This window comes from Coregonus clupeaformis, chromosome 25 (assembly GCF_020615455.1).
Source record: "Coregonus clupeaformis isolate EN_2021a chromosome 25, ASM2061545v1, whole genome shotgun sequence".
NCBI classification, from domain to species: domain Eukaryota; kingdom Metazoa; phylum Chordata; class Actinopteri; order Salmoniformes; family Salmonidae; genus Coregonus; species Coregonus clupeaformis.
Genome location: NC_059216.1, coordinates 32,366,283 through 32,389,434, shown reverse-complemented (window position 1 = coordinate 32,389,434; position 23,152 = coordinate 32,366,283). Strand labels below are relative to the sequence as shown.

The window sequence follows — 23,152 nt, the reverse complement described above, 5'->3', positions numbered from 1 at the left end:
TCCCAAAGTTCAGGTCCCCATTGCAACACTTCCGGAGAGAAGCTCAGGCTAGAAACAAGATAGGGCTACTCATGTGCCCATATCTTATTGATGAGCCACGTGCCCTGTGATGCAAGTGAAACCCAATATTTTCCAAGGCTATCAAATGGCCAGCAACAAGTACAATAAGAATTAAGCTAAACTTGTTTAAAATAGGTAACAATATAATTGAGAATTATACAATATATAATATATATCATACAATATGAGAATGATCAACTTCTCATGTGTATCTTCCCACTGCCTGCAACCTCTACTACCTTTGCTAAACCTATCCAATTACATATAAAACATCTTATTTTTATACTTTTGCATGTAGATAGAGGTATATGCTGCTGCTCCTCCTCTTCTCCTTTATCCTCCTCCATCTCCTCCTCAGCATCAGCACCTGCATCAGAATCACATTCGATTTAGAACGTCATTTCCCAGCACCCCTGTAAATATGCAAATGTCAGAACGTGTTTCTGACCAATAGGGTTGGGCAGTGTTGCAGCATGCGCCATCGATTTCCGGTTGGACTGTAGTGCGGGAATTTTTGAGGAGCATCGAGGATAACTTGGAAATTACAACAAAGTCAACGAGGTAAACCTGTGAAATGCAATGCCTTTGTTGTTTTGATATATCGTGTTTAGGAACACGATTATCACGGAAACGCTGGGTTTTGCGATCTAATCATCCAAAGGCTTCATCAGAATGAAGCAGGCCATTGCTAACATCAGCTAACTAATGTAGCTACGTCGTTAGCAAAATAGTTAAGCTAACTAGCTATATGTTCGCTGGCTTTTGAAATTGCCTGCCAATCTTTCACACGGATGCACGCTTGTTTACCCAATATTGGCGTTTATGTTCGCTAAATTTAGCTACCAACTAGCTAACGTTAGCTAAATAGGAAAAGCCCTCTCGCCCCATTCGTGAAACTGGTTAGATTGATGTTAATAAGTTACATGACCAAAAGTATATGGACACCTGCTCGTCTAACATCTCATTCCAAAATCATGGGCATTAATATGGAGTTGGTGCCCTCTTTGCTGCTATAACAGCCTCCACTCTTCTGGGAAGGCTTTCCACTAGATGTTGGAACATTGCTGCGGGGCCTTTCTTCCATTCAGCCACGAGCATTAGTGAGGTCGGGCACTGATGTTGGGCGATTAGGGTTGGCTCGCAGTCAGCCTTCCAATTCATCCCAAAGGTGTTCGATGGGATTGAGGTCAGTGCTCAGTGCAGGCCAGTCAAGTTATTCCACACCGATCTCGACAAACCATTTCTGTATGGACCTCGCTTTGTGCACGGGGGCATTGTCATGCTGAAACAGGAAAGGGCCTTCCCCAAACTGTTGTCACAAAGTTGGAAGAACAGAATCGTCTAGAATTTCATTTTATGCTGTAACATTAAGATTTCCCTTCACTGGAACTAAGGGACCTAGCCCAAACCATGAAAAACAGCCCCAAACCATTATTCCTCCTCCAAACTTTACAGTTGGCACTATGCATTTGGGCAGGTAACGTTTTCCTGGCATCCACCAAACCCAAATTCGTCTGTTGGACTGCCAGATGGTGATTAATCACTACACAGAACGCGTTTCCACTGCTCCAGAGTCCAATGGTAGCAAGCTTTGCACCACTCCAGCCGGGCAGAAATTTGTCAAACTGGCTTGTTGGAAAGGTGCCACATTGAAAGTCACTGAGCTCTTCAGTAAGGCCATTCTACTGCCAATGTTTGTCTATGGAGATTGCAGGGCTGTGTGCTCGATTTTAGACACCTGCCAGCAATGGGTGTGGCTGAAAAAGCAGAATCCACTATTTTGAAGGGGTGTCCACATACTTTTTGTATATATAATCTATTTTAGCTAGGTAGTTCTATGAGCCAGCATGAGCCAGCAACAATCAATGTGCTAGCTACCTTAGTGGTTACCTTCTTTCAGTCGCTTGCCAGAGCGATTTGAAAACCCAAGTGATCTATCATGTGATATGCTGTTTACACATCATATTCAAACTTCACTGAGACATTCAACTGCTTTACGTTGTTGACGGTCAAATTAAGGCATTGCTAGCTTTATAACTAGCTATATGGTTTAGGAGGAGCCAGGCTACCTTATTGGCTGGCAGTGACAATATAGTTTTGTTGAATGAAGCACTGTTACATCTGGTAGATGTATAGCTAGATTACATAGATTCTCTATCCTGTCCCTCCAGATGCCCCCTAAAGCCAAGGCAGCAGGGAAGGGCAGAGGACCAGAAAAGAGGAAGCTTGCCGAGGAGTTCCCGCCTGGAGAAGTACTTACAGATACTGGCAAGAAGTCCTGGAAACTGGGAGTCCCCATTGGACAGGGCGGCTTCGGACTGCTCTATTTAGGTAAGAGAGGCATGGCAACATGGGTTATAAAACACATCTAGGCTAGTTCATTGATTATTGATTGGGAATTCCTAATCCGCTGACCTCAGAAGATCAGGAATACTACTGTATGTCTTGCATATGTATTATCAGCCCTTTCCCTTTCAAACTATAGGCTAGTCTGAGGTCTGTTATTGTTTTACAGCCGATGAGCATTCATCTAAAACAGTTGGTGCTGGTGCCCCATATGTCATCAAAGTGGTAAGACAACTCTGGCTTGATAACACATGCCTTTGTATATGATTGCCTGATTGGCCTCAGTTCTATCTCATGCCTGTACAAGCAAGACAAAGGAGACATTTAGCATCCTTACTCTATGCCTGTACAGTTCATGACAATATACTCACGTGTTCCGTTCAATCTGACTACCCTGCATGACTCCAGGCCTACCTATGATGCATAGTGTTTCCAGGATGAGTATACAGTGAGGGGAAAAAAGTGTTTGATCCCCTGCTGATTTTGTACGTTTGCCCACTGACAAATAAATGATCAGTCTATAATTTTAATGGTAGGTTTATTTGAACAGTGAGAGACAGAATAACAACAAAAATTCCAGAAAAACGCATGTCAAAAATGTTATAAATTGATTTGCATTTTAATGAGGGAAATAAGTATTTGACCCCCTCTCAATCAGAAAGATTTCTGGCTCCCAGGTGTCTTTTATACAGGTAACGAGCTGAGATTAGGAGCACACTCTTAAAGGGAGTGCTCCTAATCTCAGTTTGTTACCTGTATAAAAGACACCTGTCCACAGAAGCAATCAATCAATCAGATTCCAAACTCTCCACCATGGCCAAGACCAAAGAGCTTTCCTAGGATGTCAGGGACAAGATTGTAGACCTACACAAGGCTGGAATGGGCTACAAGACCATCGCCAAGCAGATTGGTGAGAAGGTGACAACAGTTGGTGCGATTATTCGCAAATGGAAGAAACACAAAAGACTTGTCAATCTCCCTCGGCCTGGGGCTCCATGCAAGATCTCACCTCGTGGAGTTGCAATGATCATGAGAACGGTGAGGAATCAGCCCAGAACTACACGGGAGGATATTGTCAATGATCTCAAGGCAGCTGGGACCATAGTCACCAAGAAAACAATTGGTAACACACTACGCCGTGAAGGACTGAAATCCTGCAGCGCCTGCAAGGTCCCCCTGCTCAAGAAAGCACATATACAGGCCCGTCTGAAGTTTGCCAATGAACATCTGAATGATTCAGAGTAGAACTGGGTGAAGTGTTGTGGTCAGATGAGACCAAAATGGAGCTCTTTGGCATTACCTCAACTCGCCGTGTTTGAAGGAGGAGGAATACTGCCTATGACCCCAAGAACACCATCCCCACCGTCAAACATGGAGGTGGAAACATTATGCTTTGGGGGTGTTTTTCTGCTAAGGGGACAGGACAACTTCACCGCATCAAAGGAACGATGGACGGGGCCATGTACCGTCAAATCTTGGGTGAGAACCTCCTTCCCTCAGCCAGGGCATTGAAAATGGTTCGTGGATGGGTATTCCAGCATGACAATGACCCAAAACACACGGCCAAGGTAACAAAGGAGTGGCTCAAGAAGAAGCACATTAAGGTCCTGGAGTGGCCTAGCCAGTCTCCAGACCTTAATCCCATAGAAAATCTGTGGAGGGAGCTGAAGGTTCGAGTTGCCAAACGTCAGCCTCGAAACCTTAATGACTTGGAGAAGATCTGCAAAGAGGAGTGGGACAAAATCCCTCCTGAGATGTGTGCAAACCTGGTGGCCAACTACAAGAAACGTCTGACCTCTGTGATTGCCAACAAGGGTTTTGCCACCAAGTACTAAGTAATGTTTTGCAGAGGGGTCAAATACTTATTTCCCTCATTAAAATGCAAATCAATTTATAACATTTTTGACATGCGTTTTTCTGGATTTTGTTGTTGTTATTCTGTCTCTCACTGTTCAAATAAACCTACCATTAAAATGATAGACTGATCATTTATTTGTCAGTGGGCAAACGTACAAAATCAGCAGGGGATCAAATACTTTTTTCCCTCACTGTAACTGTGATCTTATGCTCCTGACTATGTCATAAACTTGACATAAAACTGTACTGTTTGGTCAACTGTCCTGTTTTTTTTTTCGTAATCTAGGAGCCCAGTGACAACGGACCACTGTTCTCAGAGCTCAAGTTCTACATGCGAGCTGCCAAGCCGGATCTAAGTATGCATACCACATACCACTCCCTCCCTCATGATCGCCCACACACACACACGGTCCCTTAACACTGGAACAAACAAACACGAATAGAGAAATGAACAACTTTCTTAATTAAAGAAGTAAAGTTGTAGGGCCGTGTAGTGAGGGCCTCTCTCTCCAACATGGTGCCTTTGGCTCCTGTGTTCGCCCCAAGGCCACAACTTTGCATTTTATATCATAACAATCCAAATGTCAATCTCCCCTGACAATTAACTGTTATATTACTAAGGAACGAAGGCTCATATTTTATTCATGGAATATGGTGGTGTCTGTTGGTAAATATTTGTCCCAGTAGCAGATTAGCTTGTGGCCGCCTCTGGCTTGCCCCCATGGGATTACCCTGCTTTTATTACTTTGAGCACCACCACCAAGTTTTAGGAAGTGTGTTTAGAAGCATTTGTTTGAAGGCTGTATAGTACTACCTTGATTTGCCTTACTGTTATTTTTCACTTGCAGTCATATAGTTTAACCCGTAACAAGTGACTGTCTTTTAGCATGTTGTAATTTTTTGTTAGGCTTGTCTTTTGCTGTTTTTCATATGTAGTATGGCTTATATAGTTGCACTGCTCATTATTCCATAAAGGTTATTGTTCTACCCTTTTTTGTATTGTAGTTCAGAGTTGGATGAAGTCTCATAAAATGAAGTATTTGGGAGTGCCAAAGTACTGGGGGTCCGGACTGCATGAGAAAGGAGGGAAAAGGTATTTAGTAGTGCCTCTTTTAAACCTGGTTCTTTCAATACTTTGATGGCAGTCTCATTTAAATACCTTTGAACTAGTGTTACACAGTATACCGAAACCGTAGTACTTTTTCAATACTATAACATGAAAAACGGTTTGGTACTAGAATTTGTTACTTTCTGTACTTTTGTCAAATGTGTCTCACGTCATCTACTGATCGAGAGAGGATCAAGTATGTCTATCAGCGCAGCCGATGTCCACTTATAGCACTAGCAATCCGTGCCTGCTCCACTTACTCATTGCTGGCTCTACCCTGTCCTCAAAATATTGCTGATTTCAAAGCAGATTGTCACCAAAAACTTTATTCATTCACTTCATCTCCCCAACCTCACTTCTCTCCCAGTCAAGATCATCTTTGTTCGAGCCTCGAACTGTGTGTGAATGACATCATGGGTCTTAAAGAGACAGCACACACTTTTATAAAATAAGATATTGCTTCTTTTATGCAAATGTTGTTGATCAGTACAATAAAATAAGTCCCAAATGGAACGGAAATATTGTTTTACATCTGTAGGCCCATGAAATCAGTCCAAAACAAGCTCAATAACTCAATGCACGCACACACTCCTATTTAATATGCATTCACCTGTATTGTGAATAGGCCTAGGCTACATCTTGATTTACCCAGTTAATCAATAGACTACAGATTTACCATTCAAATAAATGATTACCATTATGTTATATACTTAGATTTGTATTTTTTTACTAAGTCAAATTGATTGTATGATTGTGTCATTGATTCATTAATGCATACATTCAAACATTTTAAATGTAATGATATTAAACTCAAAAAATATGTCTGGATCAAGTGCCATTCTGTGACTTTGGCATATACGCTTTCTTGATTCTCCATGGTGTCATTTTGGTATTGAGTATCGTGATAGTATCTAGTATTGGTATACTAAACCTGGTATCGAAGTAAAACTTCTGGTATCATGACAACACTGCTTTGAACCAACATAGCAGTTGGCATACTTTACAGACACCCATAAAGTTATGCATTTATGAATGTCTAACCAACCTCCTACTTCTCCAGCTACAAAGAAAGTGATGTTGATTGATTAACATATGCGATTGTGTGCATCCCAATTGGCACTCTATTGCCTTTATAGTGCATTACTGTTGACCAGGGGCCATAGGGTGCCATAGAAGTAGTGCACCAAATAGGGTGCCATGGGCCCAGGTCAAAAGTAGTGCGCTATAGGAATAGGGTGCCATTTGGGATGCACCCTGAATCTGTTTCCCTCTGCTTCCTCCCCTCCCAGGTACAGGTTCATGGTGATGGACCGGTTTGGGACAGACCTGCAGAAGAAGTTTGAGGAGAGTGGGAGGAGGTTCCCCCGAAAACTGGTCCTGCAGCTCGGTCTGAGACTCGTGAGTTTACTCATCATAACTGCCGAAAGATAATAGAGCCAAGAAAACATCAACTTAAGCATTGATTTATTTCATTCACGCTATAAAAAATGTTGGCTGTTTATTTCATTGACTATATCTTTAGTGTTGTGTTAAGAATATTCTAGCTCATTTTGTTTGCCGATGCATTACTATCTCAGTAAATAATATGTTTCATATTTACAGTGGGGAGAAAAATTATTTAGTCAGCCACCAATTGTGCAAGTTCTCCCACTTAAAAAGATGAGAGGCCTGTAATTTTCATCATAGGTACACGTCAACTATGACAGACAAAATGAGAAAATAAAATCCAGAAAATCACATTGTAGGATTTTTACTGAATTTATTTGCAAATTATGGTGGAAAATAAGTATTTGGTCAATAACAAAAGTTTCTCAATACTTTGTTATATACCTGTTGTTGACAATGACACAGGTCAAACGTTTTCTGTAAGTCTTCACAAGGTTTTCACACACTGTTGCTGGTATTTTGGCCCATTCCTCCATGCAGATCTCCTCTAGAGCAGTGATGTTTTGGGGCTGTCGCTAGGCAACACGGACTTTCAACTCCCTCCAAAGATTTTCTATGGGGTTGAGATCTGGAGACTGGCTAGGCCACTCCAGGACCTTGAAATGCTTCTTACGAAGCCACTCCTTCGTTGCCCGGGCGGTGTGTTTGGGATCATTGTCATGCTGAAAGACCCAGCCACGTTTCATCTTCAATGCCCTTGATGATGGAAGGAGGTTTTCACTCAAAATCTCACGATACATGGCCCCATTCATTCTTTCCTTTACACGGATCAGTCGTCCTGGTCCCTTTGCAGAAAAACAGCCCCAAAGCATGATGTTTCCACCCCCATGCTTCACAGTAGGTATGGTGTTCTTTGGATGCAACTCAGCATTCTTTGTCCTCCAAACACGACGAGTTGAGTTTTTACCAAAAAAGTTCTATTTTGGTTTCATCTGACCATATGACATTCTCCCAATCCTCTTCTGGATCATCCAAATGCACTCTAGCAAACTTCAGACGGGCCTGGACATGTACTGGCTTAAGCAGGGGGACACGTCTGGCACTGCAGGATTTGAGTCCCTGGCGGCGTAGTGTGTTACTGATGGTAGGCTTTGTTACTTTGGTCCCAGCTCTCTGCAGGTCATTCACTAGGTCCCCCCGTGTGGTTCTGGGATTTTTGCTCACCATTCTTGTGATCATTTTGACCCCACAGGGTGAGATCTTGCGTGGAGCCCCAGATCGAGGGAGATTATCAGTGGTCTTGTATGTCTTCCATTTCCTAATAATTGCTCCCACAGTTGATTTTCTTCAAACCAAGCTGCTTACCTATTGCAGATTCAGTCTTCCCAGCCTGGTGCAGGTCTACAATTTTGTTTCTGGTGTCCTTTGACAGCTCTTTGGTCTTGGCCATAGTGGAATTTGGAGTGTGACTGTTTGAGGTTGTGGACAGGTGTCTTTTATACTGATATCAAGTTCAAACAGGTGCCATTAATACAGGTAACGAGTGGAGGACAGAGGAGCCTCTTAAAGAAGAAGTTACAGGTCTGTGAGAGCCAGAAATCTTGCTTGTTTGTAGGTGACCAAATACTTATTTTCCACCATAATTTGCAAATAAATTCATTAAAAATCCTACAATGTGATTTTCTGGGGAAAAAAATCTCAATTTGTCTGTCATAGTTGACGTGTACCTATGATGAAAATTACAGGCCTCTCTCATCTTTTTAAGTGGGAGAACTTGCACAATTGGTGGCTGACTAAATACTTTTTTCCCCCACTGTATATGTTGACTTTTCTTCTCCCCTCTCTTCTGTAGCTTGACATTCTGGAGTACATCCATGAGCATGAGTATGTTCACGCTGACATCAAAGCCTCCAACCTCCTCCTCAGCCACAACAACCCCAATCAGGTCAGTGGCTGTCCCACCTGTCTGCCATTCACTCTGCATTGACTGGGCACATAGGCCTATAAGGGCACATTTTTGGTCTAGCCCAGTGCTAACACAGCTGATTAAGCTAATTATTAAGCCAGGGCTTGATGTTAAGTTTAGTTAAATCAGGTGTGTTAGTACCCCAGAAATGGATTGAGAAACACTTATGTAGTGGAGCTTTTAGTCCTGATATGGCTCACATACACGGTACACTATATTATAGGGCTATGTAGCCTAGCTAGCTATGTGCTTTGTGTGTAGTGGATTACAGTTTAAGAGGGGAAGCCTATTTCTCAGTCTGGGTACGATTTCAAATTATTGTCTCTACCTCTTCAAGTGAAGTAATTCCTTTGACCCGATATGTAGCTAAATTGAAAAAAAACATTGGATATATTTATTTATTTCATTATGCTCCTGCCACTGGTTCATTAGATTCAATTAAACATATGAGAGAGAGAGGAGGGTGATGGGGGGGGTTCTTTATTCTTCCTCTAAACAGGGGAGAGATTAGATGACGGCTAAGATCTCTTTCAAGCAAACAAGGTGGGGGCAGGGGCAAATATTTAATTTAGAGATTAATAATGTATCCGTGGTGTGTTATTAAAGTGCTATTTTTAAACGACAATTTAGAAAGGGGCCCCTTGGGAGTCTCAGGGTTAGCTCTCTCTCTCAATCTGCCTTCTCCCCCCCTCCCTGCAGTTATTGGAAACATTTGTTTGACTTTCTGGGAGCTGATGATTTGAGCAACGAGGCAGCCACCTACTGTACTGTAGCCATGACTTGTATTGTATGCTTTGTTGTAGGGATGTGACGATTCACCGATACGCATTGATCCCATCGGTCCGCGGACCCCAAACCTATCCAAATGTAGCATGCATCGGTCAGAAAATCCATTAAAACTTTACAAATAGCGGGGTTCACAATTCTTTTGTTGTTGCTCATATTGCGTTCTTTCTACCTTCCGAAAATACCGCTAATCTTTTGTGACAACTGCATGTAACTGTGTTGACTGTCAATGATCTACAAGTAATTTTGCATGCGTGCCGAACATCCCCAGGCAATATCAATAACCTAGTCAAACTGCGCACTGCCCAGTTTTGCACGCTGACCAACGCGAGGTAGGCGGCCTGTTCCTGATCTTGCACGTCTGCGTGGCACCTTCAGCATTCACGTGCTAAAATGACTTGCCTGATATTAGGCTTTATTAGTTGAGTGACAATCAATGTAATTTGCAAGGTTATTGTTATCTGTCTTTTGTAAAAACTTCAGAACTGTCGAAACCATTTGATTTTGAGATGGGGTGAAATCCAAAATTGTGCTATAAATTAATTGGCTATGTCATGGCTAATTTGTAAACAATAAATATTGATACATTACTGTCTTAAACACTTAATCTGCCAAAATGACAACTTCATTAGTGGGTGAGGGTTATTTCAGAACCAAAGTGGAGAGACAAAAAACTGGCTACATTGTCCCCCCCATCTAATCTGATAGTTGGGTGGTAGATGCCTAGTCTCCCTTATGGCTCATCTCAGTTGACTCAGAAGTTGTCTTAGACAGATCCAGCTCAGAGTGGCCCAGCTGATGAGCTCCATCAGCAGCAGATTTAAATTTAGAATGGTAAATGAATATGTTTATGCAACAAATGTTAGTGCATCATATCACATTAAACCGAATCGCATCAAATCATTTCAAACTACTGTATAACGTGTCGTTCCTGTATCGGAGCCAATGTATCTAGATACGTATGGAATCGTATTGAAAGGGAAAGATCCCTATTTTATTCTTATAGTCCAGGTAATACTGTATGTGAATTTCCCCCCCACTTTTTTTTTATAAAAGCATGAAACTTGGTACACATGTACAGTTTATTAGTAATATACTAGTTATAGGCCACATGTTATGTCTACTCCTTAGGTTGGATATGTGTCAGTGTGTGTGTGTGCATGCATGAATTTGTCTGTTTTGTTTGCAAACCTATAGGTTTATTTAGTAGATTATGGGCTGGCCTATAGGTACTCTCCTGAAGGCATACTGAAGGAGTACAAGGAGGACCCTAAGAGGTGCCACGACGGGACCATCGAGTTCACCAGCATCGACGCACACAAAGGAGTCTGTAAGTACAGCACACCCCACCTCTGACTGAGCCAAGCCAGGAGAACGTTCATTTGGGAGCAAATGGGGGGTGGAAATGGTTTGAAACCGAAAATGTAATTATTGGAATTATTTGTCTGGTCAAGTGTCTAAAAAGAGTTAACTTGCTTGTATCAACACCACCTAGCTACCAGCAGTTAAGGTGTATATAACCTGCCGTTCAGACCTAGCTACCAGCAACCAGTCATTTTCGATGGGAGGAGGAAATGCAAAGACACTAAATGTTTGTCGAGCTAGCGAGCGGCGTTGAAAAATTCCCACGTTTATGCACATTTCTGCTATGCAACCTTGCGACAGCCAATTGGGGTGGGCTGCTCTCACAATCATGCTTTGACATTGGCTAACAACAAAACTGCTGAAATGCACACCTACGCGGGCAGATTTCAACGTCTTGATCGCTGATTATGTCAGCAAGTGTAAGTCCAGAGTTTGGTGTCTATTGGTCAACTCAACTGTGGGGAAAATGTTGTTGTATGTCTACAGCACCCTGTAGAAGGAGTGATCTGGAGATCCTGGGGTACTGTATGGTCCAGTGGCTCTGTACTAAATTGCCCTGGGAAGACAAGCTGCAGGACCCTCTCTACGTCAGAGACTCAAAACTACAGTAAGTCGCTCTGGATAAGAGCGTCTGCTAAATGACGTAAATGTCACCCACGTACACTACCGGTCAAAAGTTTTATAACACCTACTCATTCAAGGGTTTTTCATTATTCTACATTGTAGAATAATAGTGAAGACATCAAAACTATGAAATAACACATATGGAATCATGTAGTAACCAAAAAAGTGTTAAACAAATCAAAATATATTTGAGATTCCTCAAATAGCCACCCTTTGCCTTGATGACAGCTCTGCACACTCTTGGCATTCTCTCAACCAGCTTCACCTGGAATGCTTTTCCAACAGTCTCTTGAAGGAGTTCCCACATATGCTGAGCACTTGTTGGCTGCTTTTCCTTCACTCTGCGGTCCGACTCATCCCAAACCATCTCAATTTGTTTGAGGTCGGGGGATTGTGGAGGCCAGGTCATCTGATGCAGCAATCCACCACTCTCCTTCTTGGTAAAATAGCCCTTACACAACCTGGAGGTGTGTTGGGTCATTGTCCTGTTGAAAAACAAATGATAGTCCCACTAATCCCAAACCAGATGCGATGGCGTATCGCTGCAGAATGCTGTGGTAGCCATGCTGGTTAAGTGTGCCTTGAATTCTAAATAAATCACAGACAGTGTCACCAGCAAAGCACCCCCACACCACAACACCACAACACCACCTCCTCCATTGTTTACGGTGGAAATACACATGCAGAGATCATCCGTTCACCCACACTGTGTCTCACAAAGAGACGTGTTATTATTATTGAGATGTGTCTGTTACTTGAACTCTGTGAAGCATTTTTTTGGGCTGCAATTTCTGAGGCTGGTAACGCTAATGAACTTATCCTCTGCAGCAGAGGTAACTCTGGGTCTTTCATTCCTGTGGTGGTCATCATTAGAGCCAGTTTCATCATAGCACTTCATGGTTTTTGCGACTGCACTTGAAGAAACTTTCAAAGTTCTTGAAATGTTCTGTATTGACTGACCTTCATGTCTTAAAGTAATGATGGACTGTCGTTTCTCTTTGCTTATTTGAGCTGTTCTTGCCATAATATGGACTTTGTCTTTTACCAATTAGGGCTATCTTCTGTATACCAACCCTATCTTGTCACAACACAACTGATTGGCTCAAACGCATTAAGAAGGAAAGCAATTCCACAAATTAACTTTTAAGAAAGCACACCTGTTAATTGAAATGCATTCCAGGTGACTACCTCATGAAGCTGGTTGAGAGAATGCCAGGAGTGTGCAAATATGTCATCAAGGCAAAGGGTGGCTGCTTTGAAGAATCTCAAATATGAAATATATTTTGATTTGTTTAACACTTTTTTGGTTACTTACATGATTCCATATGTGTTATTTCGTAGTTTTGATGTCTTCACTATTATTCTACAATGTAAAAAATTAAGAAAAACCCTTGAATGAGTAGGTGTTCTAAAACTTTTGACCGGTTGTGTACCTGCATGTGCAAAACACACGAACAGTTCTAACTCTTTTTTCCATTACAGATGCAGAGATAACGTCTCAGAGTTCATGTCTAAGTGTTTCTCCTCACAAGACAAGCCAGGTGGGGTCTTTTCACTTCTTTTTATGTTGGACTCGTCCCTTGTATCAGTTTCCTTTTTGTGTGGATGTTGAAGTCCATATTGCAGTGGAGACTTGCCAGTTACGTCATTATTGCTAGCTGAACTGGCTGACTCTCTGTGGTCCTTGAGAACACCTGTGTTGTGAGTTCAGCCCTCTACATTACATCCCGTGCCTCTGCTCCATTCACAGCCCCAACCAGCCCTAATTGAACTGAAGCACTTCTTCATCACACGCGCACACACACACAGCGGAGAGGAGAGTGGCTGTTCACTCTATAATAATGGGACCGGCTGATTCCCTCATAATGAGTGCTAATTCATTAGCACCACCGCTAATTCTCCGACCGCAACAAAACTTTCCACTTTAACTTTGTTGTGAAGCCGTGAACTTACATATGTGATGAGTGCATTAGTGTGAAGCATAGGTGAGAGTCAGTATGGGGGACGGCTAGAGTGTTTGCTAGCCGTTTGGAGTGAAAACACTTCAAATATGTTGTAGAAACTTTTTGAGGGTTTGTTAAATATCTATGTTTTTATTTTTGAACGATTTGTGGGCCGTTCGTATGGTATAGAGGCCTGTAGATTTAATTTGGCTCTACATATCGTTCAACTTAGAATATGGACCATTGGGCCTAGTCGGCAAGACCACTTCGATCTGAAGTAGGAACATGTCCAATGCAGCCGTTTTTATCTCAATATCAAATAATTTCTGGGTAACAATTAAGTGCTTTACTATGATTGTTTTCAATTGTGGTCAAAAAGAAGAAGAAAATAGCTTCTTAGCTAAGAGCAATTTCTCAAGCAAGACTTTTGCTAGGACTGTCTGGGAGTGGTCTGAGTGGGGAGGGGAAAACTGAAAAGTAGCTGTTATTGGCAGAGAGGTTTGGAACTCTTCTTATTGGTCTATTAACTAATTTACTACCTGGTGATGTCACCAGGCAGGCCAAAACCCCATCCCACCAAAACAGGCTGACATTTCAGGCGGTCTTACACTAAAAGGGCATTATCATCATTTTCACATTTTCACAGTATTATTCCAACTTCATAGTGTGGAAACAAAGGGAAATCATGTTTTTGACTGCACTGGGTCTTTAACAAACTTTGACTTGGGGAGTTTAACTATTCCTTTAATCCAGAGCCTGAAGACAGAGCCTTGCCTCCCCCCTCCTCTCTGCCTCCTCTTGTCGGCCTCCTCTCCTCTGATCCCTATGTGGCAGCGCCCGCTCTGTGCGCTTTGTGGCAGCCGTGTGACAGAAGGAGAGATTTCTCCGCGGGCTGTTGTCTTGTGCGTACAGCAACACACAACGCATCACAACAGCACAGAGAGAGAGGTGACTGTAGTGGAGCCGTCATGGTTCTGTTGTGTCCGCCATCATCACTAATTCTGTTTGGTGTGACTTATTTTAGCTAGCGCCCAGACGGTAAACAACAGTTTGGGAGCGACGGAGCAGAAGGAAGAGGGGCTGACGCACCGTGCCACTTCCTCTCCTCCTCACTCTCTCTCTTGACTTAGCCCCAAGGTCAAAGTGCCAGTGCCGGCTGTATTAGCAGAGAAGAAAGGAATGAGAGTAGAGAAAGAGTGTAACAGGAAGGAAGTGTGGTAACTAACACCTAGATAACAACCGTTCAGAGCGTCAGTTTTTCAGTTTATCGTCAGTGAGGGTTGTGAATTGTTGATTTGACTTAGTTTGTCTATTTTTGGTTCAATATGGTACTTTGTTTCTTCTCTGTATTGGATGACTGTGTTTTTATCACAATGTTGTTGGAGCAGCTTGGAAAAAGGTAGAAATGCATATGGATGCTCATTGCCTCATACTATTTTCTACTGTCTACTACATTGAACAGTAGAAATGTAACTACTCTGCAGCTAGCTGCCTTGAATTGTGGATACGACTCACTTAAAAAGTATTATTGAATCTCAATGTGACCCTCCCAGTAGATATTACTGTAAATAGAACATCTATATCAAACTTTTTTTATTTCTATACTTGAGATAGTGCTGCTTTGACCAGCATCCCTTGAGGAAGGCAGCAGCCGAAACGCCCGGGCTGGCTTAACTATTGAGTTCAATAAATGTTATTAATATCAAACTTGTATTTTCATGGTGTGCACCCTGTCTCTACTATTGATCTTCATTCATACTTTTTTGGTTAAGCACCGCAGCTCATATACAACTTTATCTTCATTCTTTGCTTGGTGCGGGGACTCCTGACCTAAAATATAAGGCTCAAATCTAAATTCCCCATATCTATTATTTTCTCTCCTTTTTTAGATGAACTTCAGAAGTTTATGGAGGAAGTGAAGACTCTAAGCTACACAGACAAGCCGGCCTATCAGAAGCTCCGGTCCATTCTGGAGGCGGGGCTTAAGTCAATAGGCGCCAAAGATGACGACAAGCTGGAGTTTTCATCGGTCCATGGCAATGGAGCCAGGCCATTGTCCTCTGCCAAGGTCGGTACACACACAGCCCAGCACATTACGAGACACACATGTTGCTGTGCGGTCATGGTAGCCTCAGCGTTTAAAACCTGGCACGCTCCAGACCTGTTTGAAGCCCGGCCTTTCAAACAGAGCCCATTTTAACCACCCCTAATGTGTTTACCTGTTGAAAGCCATTTGAAATGTAAGAATGCCCGAGCACGATCCCAGACTAATTGTGCAGGTTAGTGTGAATGGCTGCCAAGTGCATTGATTTTCAAATACAATTAAGGTGTGATGCTTTTAACAGATGTGCCTTGACCGCTGCTTATTGACGTTTTTACCCCCAAAACACACACAGCCTTCACGTTTGCTGATCAAAGCCATTTCTACATTACACTGGCTTACACACAGGGTTTCCTCCAACCATCTCAAAAGCCTTTTTCCTCTCTCAATTCTCACAATTCCCTCCTCTTTCATGGCCTCTCTCCATCTTACCTTTCTCCTCCTCTCTTCCTTCCTCTCCTCTCTACCTCTCTCCTCCCTCCTCTCCTTCATCCTTCTTCTCTGACATGTCTGAGTACCTGTGTTTATCCCTCGCTAATGTATCACAAATTTGCTGACACTGTAACCTTGGATTCGGCGCGGCCCCGCAATCAGCGCACCGCTCTCATGGCAGGGGGTGGTCTCATCCCTCTCTTCCCCTCTCCCTTCAGCCCCTCTTCCTCCACCCGCCTCGCACTACCCAAGATGCCGTTTGCATATGGAAGGTGCCACCGGGGAGCTGGCCCATGCCAGTTGAGGGGTACCTGCCCACTGCCGTTATTGTATGTAATTATCCAGCCAATCTGTTCAGCTCAGCAGGGTCTGCTGGTAATCATGAGGTAGCAATTGGCAAAATGGAAGAATGGGGGGGTGTGAGTGATAGTTCAAGTCCGAGAGAGGGGCGAGCGTTCATTACACAGTCTGAGAGATGGAGGAAGGGAGTAGGGAAGGACGGAGCGATAGGGGATTTGATTGCTGTTATTAAGTGCATCTTTCTCGTCGCCTCGTTCTGATCTGGTATGAAGTTATTATCTCGTTTTAGTCTTTAATCTGTATAAGGGGAAAGAAATAAAGTCATAGTTTATGAAAATGGTACAAAAGGGATCACCTTACTAAGTACCGATACAACTCTGCTTTGTCAGTTACTAAACCATCAAATCTCAACTTTGACACCGAAGACAGTTCCAGATGTCTTAAACGATGACCCCAGAAACAGAATTAGCCCTGACCATTGTTGTTATTTAGATAGTCAAGGTCATGGAACCATAATTTAATTTGTACTTTGAATTGATTATTCCTGTATAAGGTTTTCTTACTCTGCGAGATGAGTGATAATTGCATTTGCTCAGATGTCACACAGGCGTTCACAAGGCTCCGGGCAGATGTAAACATTCGGTCGTCGTGTACCCAAGCAGAGTTTCTCATTGCATATTTGATTTCGGCCCCCTCCAAGGTTGCTGCAAGCGGCCCGGGAGATTTGACCACTGTTTCTCTGTCTGTCTCTGTCTCTGTCTCTGTCTCTGTCTCTGTCTCTCAGCACTTGTTCTCATCCCTCCTTTCTTTCCCTCTCCTCACAGAAGACTACCAAAAGAAAGAAAGCGGTAGATTATAAAGATGAGTCTAATGACGAGACCGACGGCACTCCCGCCAAGAAAATAAAAGCTCCAAAGAAGAAAGGTAAGAATTTCCTCTCCTTTTTCCTCTCCTCAGGTTAAATCTCACTGTTTTCAAATTGTAATCTTCTCCCTACAGAGGTGAATGGAGTGAAAAAGGTAGTCAGCCCCAAGAAGAAAGTGACCCTTAAAAAGAGTGCTGTTAGCCCCAAGAAGACACTGGTGGAGATGGGTACTCAGACCACTCCTGGCCTGAAGAGAGGCAGAGGCAGACCCAAGAAAAAGGCAGACCCAGTACAATCAGAATGAGTTGTACTTCTCATTCTGTGTTCCAGCCACCCTTGCTCACCTTCCTCACACTGTCCGCTTTTCAAGTGGAACTGATAGCGTTTTAACTACTTTGCAGATATGAAACAATCATAATATCAGTCAAAAATATAAAATTCCCAGTTTATGCTACAAAACCAACTTTATAAGAGGTTTTAGAAATAGGTTATATTTACTCAATGTTCCATGACGTACACTAAGGCATTGTTGGCAGAATAGATCGATGCAGTTCAATGCATGATTAATATAATTCACCAATACATTTCTTGGTAGTCCAAAAAATATTGCTATCAGGTTGTAAATCACAGCTGGCCTGGTACATTGTCCAAAAAAGTAATAGTTAGTCAAGAACACTCTAAATAACATGTAACCAGCTCTGCTACGGCGAGTAAAATGGTCAGAGTGAGGTGTTGTCTCATTTGTGTCTGGAAGTAGCTAGCTAGCAAGCTAGCCATCTTTAGACAGTTAGCTTGGGTGCTTGGTTGGGACAGGTATGCATTGGCAGGCAAGCTGCAGAAGGACAAGTAGGCTACAATTCCCCATTGTTTATCAATGCAATTTTGACAGCCAACTAGCTGAAAAAGTTTGAGAGCGTTTATCTAATGTTCCTACGTTAGATTTTAGTTCATCTTGCTCTGGCTAGCATTAGTTGTTGATTTGCATAACTGAGGGAGAGAGAGCCCACCTTTTCATGGTTGTTTGATCAATAGGACTGTAAAGTTCCCAAATGTAAGAGGACTCCCGTGGTGTTTACATATTTGCAGAAATGAATTCAGGTGTATTTTGTGGCTTTTGGTGAATGCGTTCTAATGATCTAAAGTTGTGCTGTTGCAACTGCCTGTAAACCCACAGTCCAGTTCAAAGTGAATGATGGCAGGCCCATGTGGCAAATGGCTTGTTTGTATAAAGGCCTACTGTAGCTTTGATTGGCTATAGCACACCAGTCTGTGTAGACTCCGGTCTTGGACGAGACAGATGTTTTTATTCGGTTTTATTTACAGCAGTGTCTATTAACTGTCCAAACGTACGGACGATTTCCCACTCTATATTGCTATAGAATTTTCACAAATGCCTTAGTATATTACATTTACATTTAAGTCAATTAGCAGACGCTCTTATCCAGAGCGACTTACAGTTAGAGTGCATACATTTTTCATACTGGCCCCCGTGGGAAACGAACCCACAACCCTGGCGTTGCAAGCGCCATGCTCTACCAACTGAGCTACAGGGGACTTAATGTAATTCCCAAACATTCTAAGAATTAATGAAACCGTGAAAATGATGTTATCTAAGTGCTTGCTTGTCAGAAAATGTTTCAAAAAGTGTCATATTTTTCCTGGGGGTGTATATGAACAGATTTTAATACAAATTTATGTTGCTAAAATGCTGTCAGTTCCACTTTAAGAGATACTCCTTTTTAAAAGTTTGTACAGTATCGTTTGTATCTCTTCTGCACTGTGCATATTTTTGATATTTAGTTTTGTTAACACGCAAGGCCTTCTGTAAGTCCAATAATGAAATAAAAAGTAATATTGATGTGAGTTTCACTGGTATGCTTTCTGTACACTAAAACAAGTTGAAAACGTGTATCATGTAGTGTGTCCACCCACTCTTTGGTGATAAAATTTCACTTCCTTATGTTATAAGATACATTTTACCAAGACAAATGATTATTCATGTTCTGAATTGTTCAGTGGGGTCTTTCTCTAGCATATTATTATATTAACATTATATCAGAAAAGTTGGATTTCGTAACCTAATACATCCGATAATAAGCACTGAGATGTGGTGCAGGTTTCTCGTAACAACTTTTGAGGATTTTACATTTTGTGGTCGTCTTCAAAGTTGTTTCCGCGGTTCTCAAAAAGCAAAATTGGCATGACGAGCTGAATTAAATTAAAAAAGATGCGTTTTTTATGTGTTTTTGATAGGACGCCCTATATCATGTTTACTTGTGTCATGTATGATATTTTGAATCAAATAGGTGAAAAATATATGGAAATCTAAAAATGCCTCCATGCCACTGTCATCCCACACCTACAGTCGTGGTCAAAAGTTTTGAGAATGACACAAATACTAATTTTCATAAAGTCTGCTACCTCAGTTTTGATGATGGCAATTTGCATATACTCCAGAATGTCATGAAGAGTGATCAGATGAATTGCAAAGTCCCTCTTTGCCATGAAAATGAACTTAATCCCAAAAAGACATTTCCACTGCATTTCAGCCCTGCCACAAAAGGACCAGCTGCCATCATGTCAGTGATTCTCTCGTTAACACAGGTGAGTGTTGACGAGGACAAGGCTGGAGATCACTCTGTCATGCTGATTGAGTTAAAATAACAGACTGGAAGCTTTAAAAGGAGGGTGGTGCTTGAAATCATTGTTCTTCCTCTGTTAACCATGGTTACCTGCAAGGAAACACGTGCCGTCATCATTGCTTTGCACAAAAAGGGCTTCACAGGCAAGGATATTGCTGCTAGTAAGATTGCACCTAAATCAACCATTTATCGGATCATCAAGAACTTCAAGGAGAGAGGTTCAATTGTTGTGAAGAAGGCGTCAGGGCGCCCAATAAAGTCCAGCAAGCGCCAGGACTGTCTCCTGAAGTTGATTCAGCTGCGGGATCGGGGCACCACCAGTGCAGAGCTTGGTCAGGAATGGCAGCAGGCAGGTGTGAGTGCATCTGCATGCACAGTGAGGCGAAGACTTTTGGAGGATGGCCTGGTGTCAAGAAGGGCAGCAAAGAAGCCACTTCTCTCCAGGAAAAACATCAGGGACAGACTGATATTCTGCAAAAGGTACAGGGATTGGACTGCTGAGGACTGGGGTAAAGTCATTTTCTCTGATGAATCCCCTTTCCGATTGTTTGCGGCATCCGGAAAACACCTTGTCTGGAGAAGACAAGGTGAGCGCTACCATCAGTCCTGTGTCATGCCAACAGTAAAGCATCCTGAGACCATTCATGTGTGGGGTTGCTTCTCAGCCAAGGGAGTGGGTTCACTCACAATTCTGCATAAGAACACAGCCATGAATAAAGAATGGTACCAACACATCCTCAGAGAGCAACTTCTCCCAACCATCCAAGAACAGTTTGGTGACGACCAATGCCTTTTCCAGCATGATGGAGCACCTTGCCATAAGGCAAAAGTGATAACTAAGTGGCTCGGGGAACAAAACATCGACATTTTGGGTCCATGGCCAGGAAACTCCCCAGACCTTAATCCCATTGAGAACTTGTGGTCGATCCTCAAGAGGCGGGTGGACAAACAAAAACCTACAAATTCTGACAAACTCCAAGCATTGATTATGCAAGAATGGACTGCCATCAGTCAGGATGTGGCCCAGAAGTTAATTGACAGCACGCCAGGGCGGATTGCAGAGGTCTTGAAAAAGAAGGGTCAACACTGCAAATATTGACTCTTTGCATATACTTCATGTAATTGTCAATAAAAGCCTTTGACACTTATGGAATGCTTGTAATTATACTTCAGTATACCATAGTAACATCTGACAAAAATATCTCATAACACTCATAACACTAACTTTGTGAAGACCAATACTTGTCATTCTCAAAACTTTTGACCACGACTGTACAGTACACTTGGTTTCCTAAACTGTTTGTCCTGTATAGTTTCCATTTACAACATAATATTAAGTGGAAACTGGTCATCTTCCTTCTCCCCGTGCCCCGTAATAGATAAGTATCTCCCTCTATATTGTAATCTGCTGAGGCTGATGGGAATGTGAAGCGTCAGGCTCCAGTTTGGTGTTCTAGTGTGTGTCTGACATCATCGTGTACCAGGGCTGACGGCTCATGCCCCATCCCTTCCCGCTCTTCTCCCCCCTTCCCTCTCCTCCCGCTCCCCTCCCCCCTTCTAGCTTCTCCCCTCGCCTATCCTCCACCGGTGGGTTGGACACCGGCCAGGCAGCCACAGCTTCAGAGTGCAGTAATTAGGCATGATGTGCAGGACTTCAAATTAAGTGACAGGATTTACCGAAACTGTCGCAAATTAGACCGATTGTGTCTAACTTCTGTAACTGTGAAAACGCCTGACTGGGGCCGAGCATAGTATTCAGGGTCAAGGGACTAATGTGGATTAATGTGAGGAGATTAGAGATTATTTAACGGTCATTCTATTCACATTTGGTGAAAAGAGATGGTCAGACATAGATTAGTGTCTCTAGCCCGTATTACTGATAAAGTTCACTATTTTACCATCGTCTTCTGTGTTCAAAAGGACCACTTATCTGCCCAATGTGGAATAGTGTCTGTATTACTGATTAAAATAATAACCCCGTTCATTTTTTGTTTTATATGGTCACATTGATATGATTCATATTGATTCAAGCTTTCAAAAGACATCCACCTTTTCCTCACCTGATAGATGGTAATAGTTCAGTATATTACCATATGTTTTCTTTAAAAGGGAAACCTCTGCTTGTTTCCAAAAACATCAAACCTTTTGTCACCTGAGCTGTATTTTGCCATGTACACTGTCCACCTTATCACCACTGTCTCCATTCTCCACTCCCTCAGCCCAGACAGACCTCTCAGCACCAGGTGTTTCTGTTGAAGGGAAACTATAGACCTATTTATCCCCCATTAACTGGTTAGATCCTTGCCTTCCTCCCTCCGTCCCTCACACACACACACTGCCCTGGCTATAAGTGACACACCACACACAGAGGAAGATGTCTCTGTAAATGTTTGTGTTTTGTGAGCCTGCAGGGTCTCATGGCTGCATGGTGGTGGCATCGATCCCCTAAGCCCAGCCCGGACACATGGAGGGAGGTAGTAAGTGCACCCCTGCCTGCTCCCTTCTCTTTTTCTTCCCAGAACCTGGGTTGCGCCCCAATAATCTCTCCTTCCTCCTGAAGAGTGCACTCGTTCACTACTCCCCACAAATAGAAAAGCATTGTATTGGTGTAGGCTAGAGGGAGTTTTCATATACCAGTCATTTCCTTTCAAATCCATGGAGGGAAGTGAACAAATGCACACTTCGGGAGAAAGGAAGGATAGATGATTGGGACACAACCGTGACCTTGGGGGCGCACAGCCATCACTCCTCAGTAGGGGGCAGTAGCACATAATGATAGCACAGACAGGGGGGCTGGAGGCTGGAGAACAAGGGGGAGGGGTGAAGATGACACTTAAACATAACAATACCACCTGTTCCCTCACTAACGCTCACGGCCAGGCACAGTCATAGTGTGTGTCCCAAATGGCACATAATGATAGCACTATGGGCCCTGGTCAAAGGTAGTGCACTATGTAGGGAATAGGGTGCCATTTGTAACAGTTACAGTAGTGGTAGGGGGTGACAGTGTTTTGCGGTGCCCGACTGCGGACGTTGATTGACCTGTGTTTTTATCCAGTGCCTGACTGCAGGTGGGTGTCTACATGCTTTCCGTGGCCGGGATGAGGATGAGGGGGACACACACCCACTGTCCGAAACACATACACCATCTGCAGCACACACACACACACACACACACACACTGGATGGATACATGCTGAAGCGTGACTACCTCCCAGCAGTTGTATAACCACCTCTTGTCCCTCCTGAAGCACCAGGCCATGATATGGATGTCAGACAGATATAGACAGACAGACACAGCCTCATAAAACTCAATAACACTTTAACTCACTAGTGTCACTATTTTAAGTGTTGTAACTTTGAGGCAATGT

The 23,152-nt window shown here is 42.9% G+C and overlaps 1 protein-coding gene across 2 annotated transcripts; it reads left to right on the top strand.

Moving 5' to 3' along the window:
- The first annotated feature begins 536 nt into the window (after window positions 1-536).
- On the top strand, window positions 537-17,595 carry LOC121539551 (serine/threonine-protein kinase VRK1). 2 transcript variants are annotated; one of them, XM_041848126.1, is made up of 13 exons: window positions 537-621; window positions 2,232-2,391; window positions 2,576-2,631; window positions 4,550-4,619; window positions 5,269-5,356; window positions 6,661-6,769; window positions 8,610-8,702; window positions 10,707-10,839; window positions 11,361-11,481; window positions 12,981-13,039; window positions 15,331-15,509; window positions 17,102-17,198; window positions 17,274-17,595. In XM_041848126.1, exons 2-13 carry the CDS (start codon window positions 2,232-2,234, stop codon window positions 17,441-17,443), a joined length of 1,335 nt encoding a protein of 444 aa, XP_041704060.1. In that variant the 5' UTR covers window positions 537-621; the 3' UTR covers window positions 17,444-17,595. The 2 variants fall into 2 exon arrangements, with proteins under 2 accessions (XP_041704060.1, XP_041704059.1); XM_041848125.1 differs by having other exon boundaries at window positions 17,099-17,198.
- The last annotated feature ends 5,557 nt before the right edge of the window (window positions 17,596-23,152 follow it).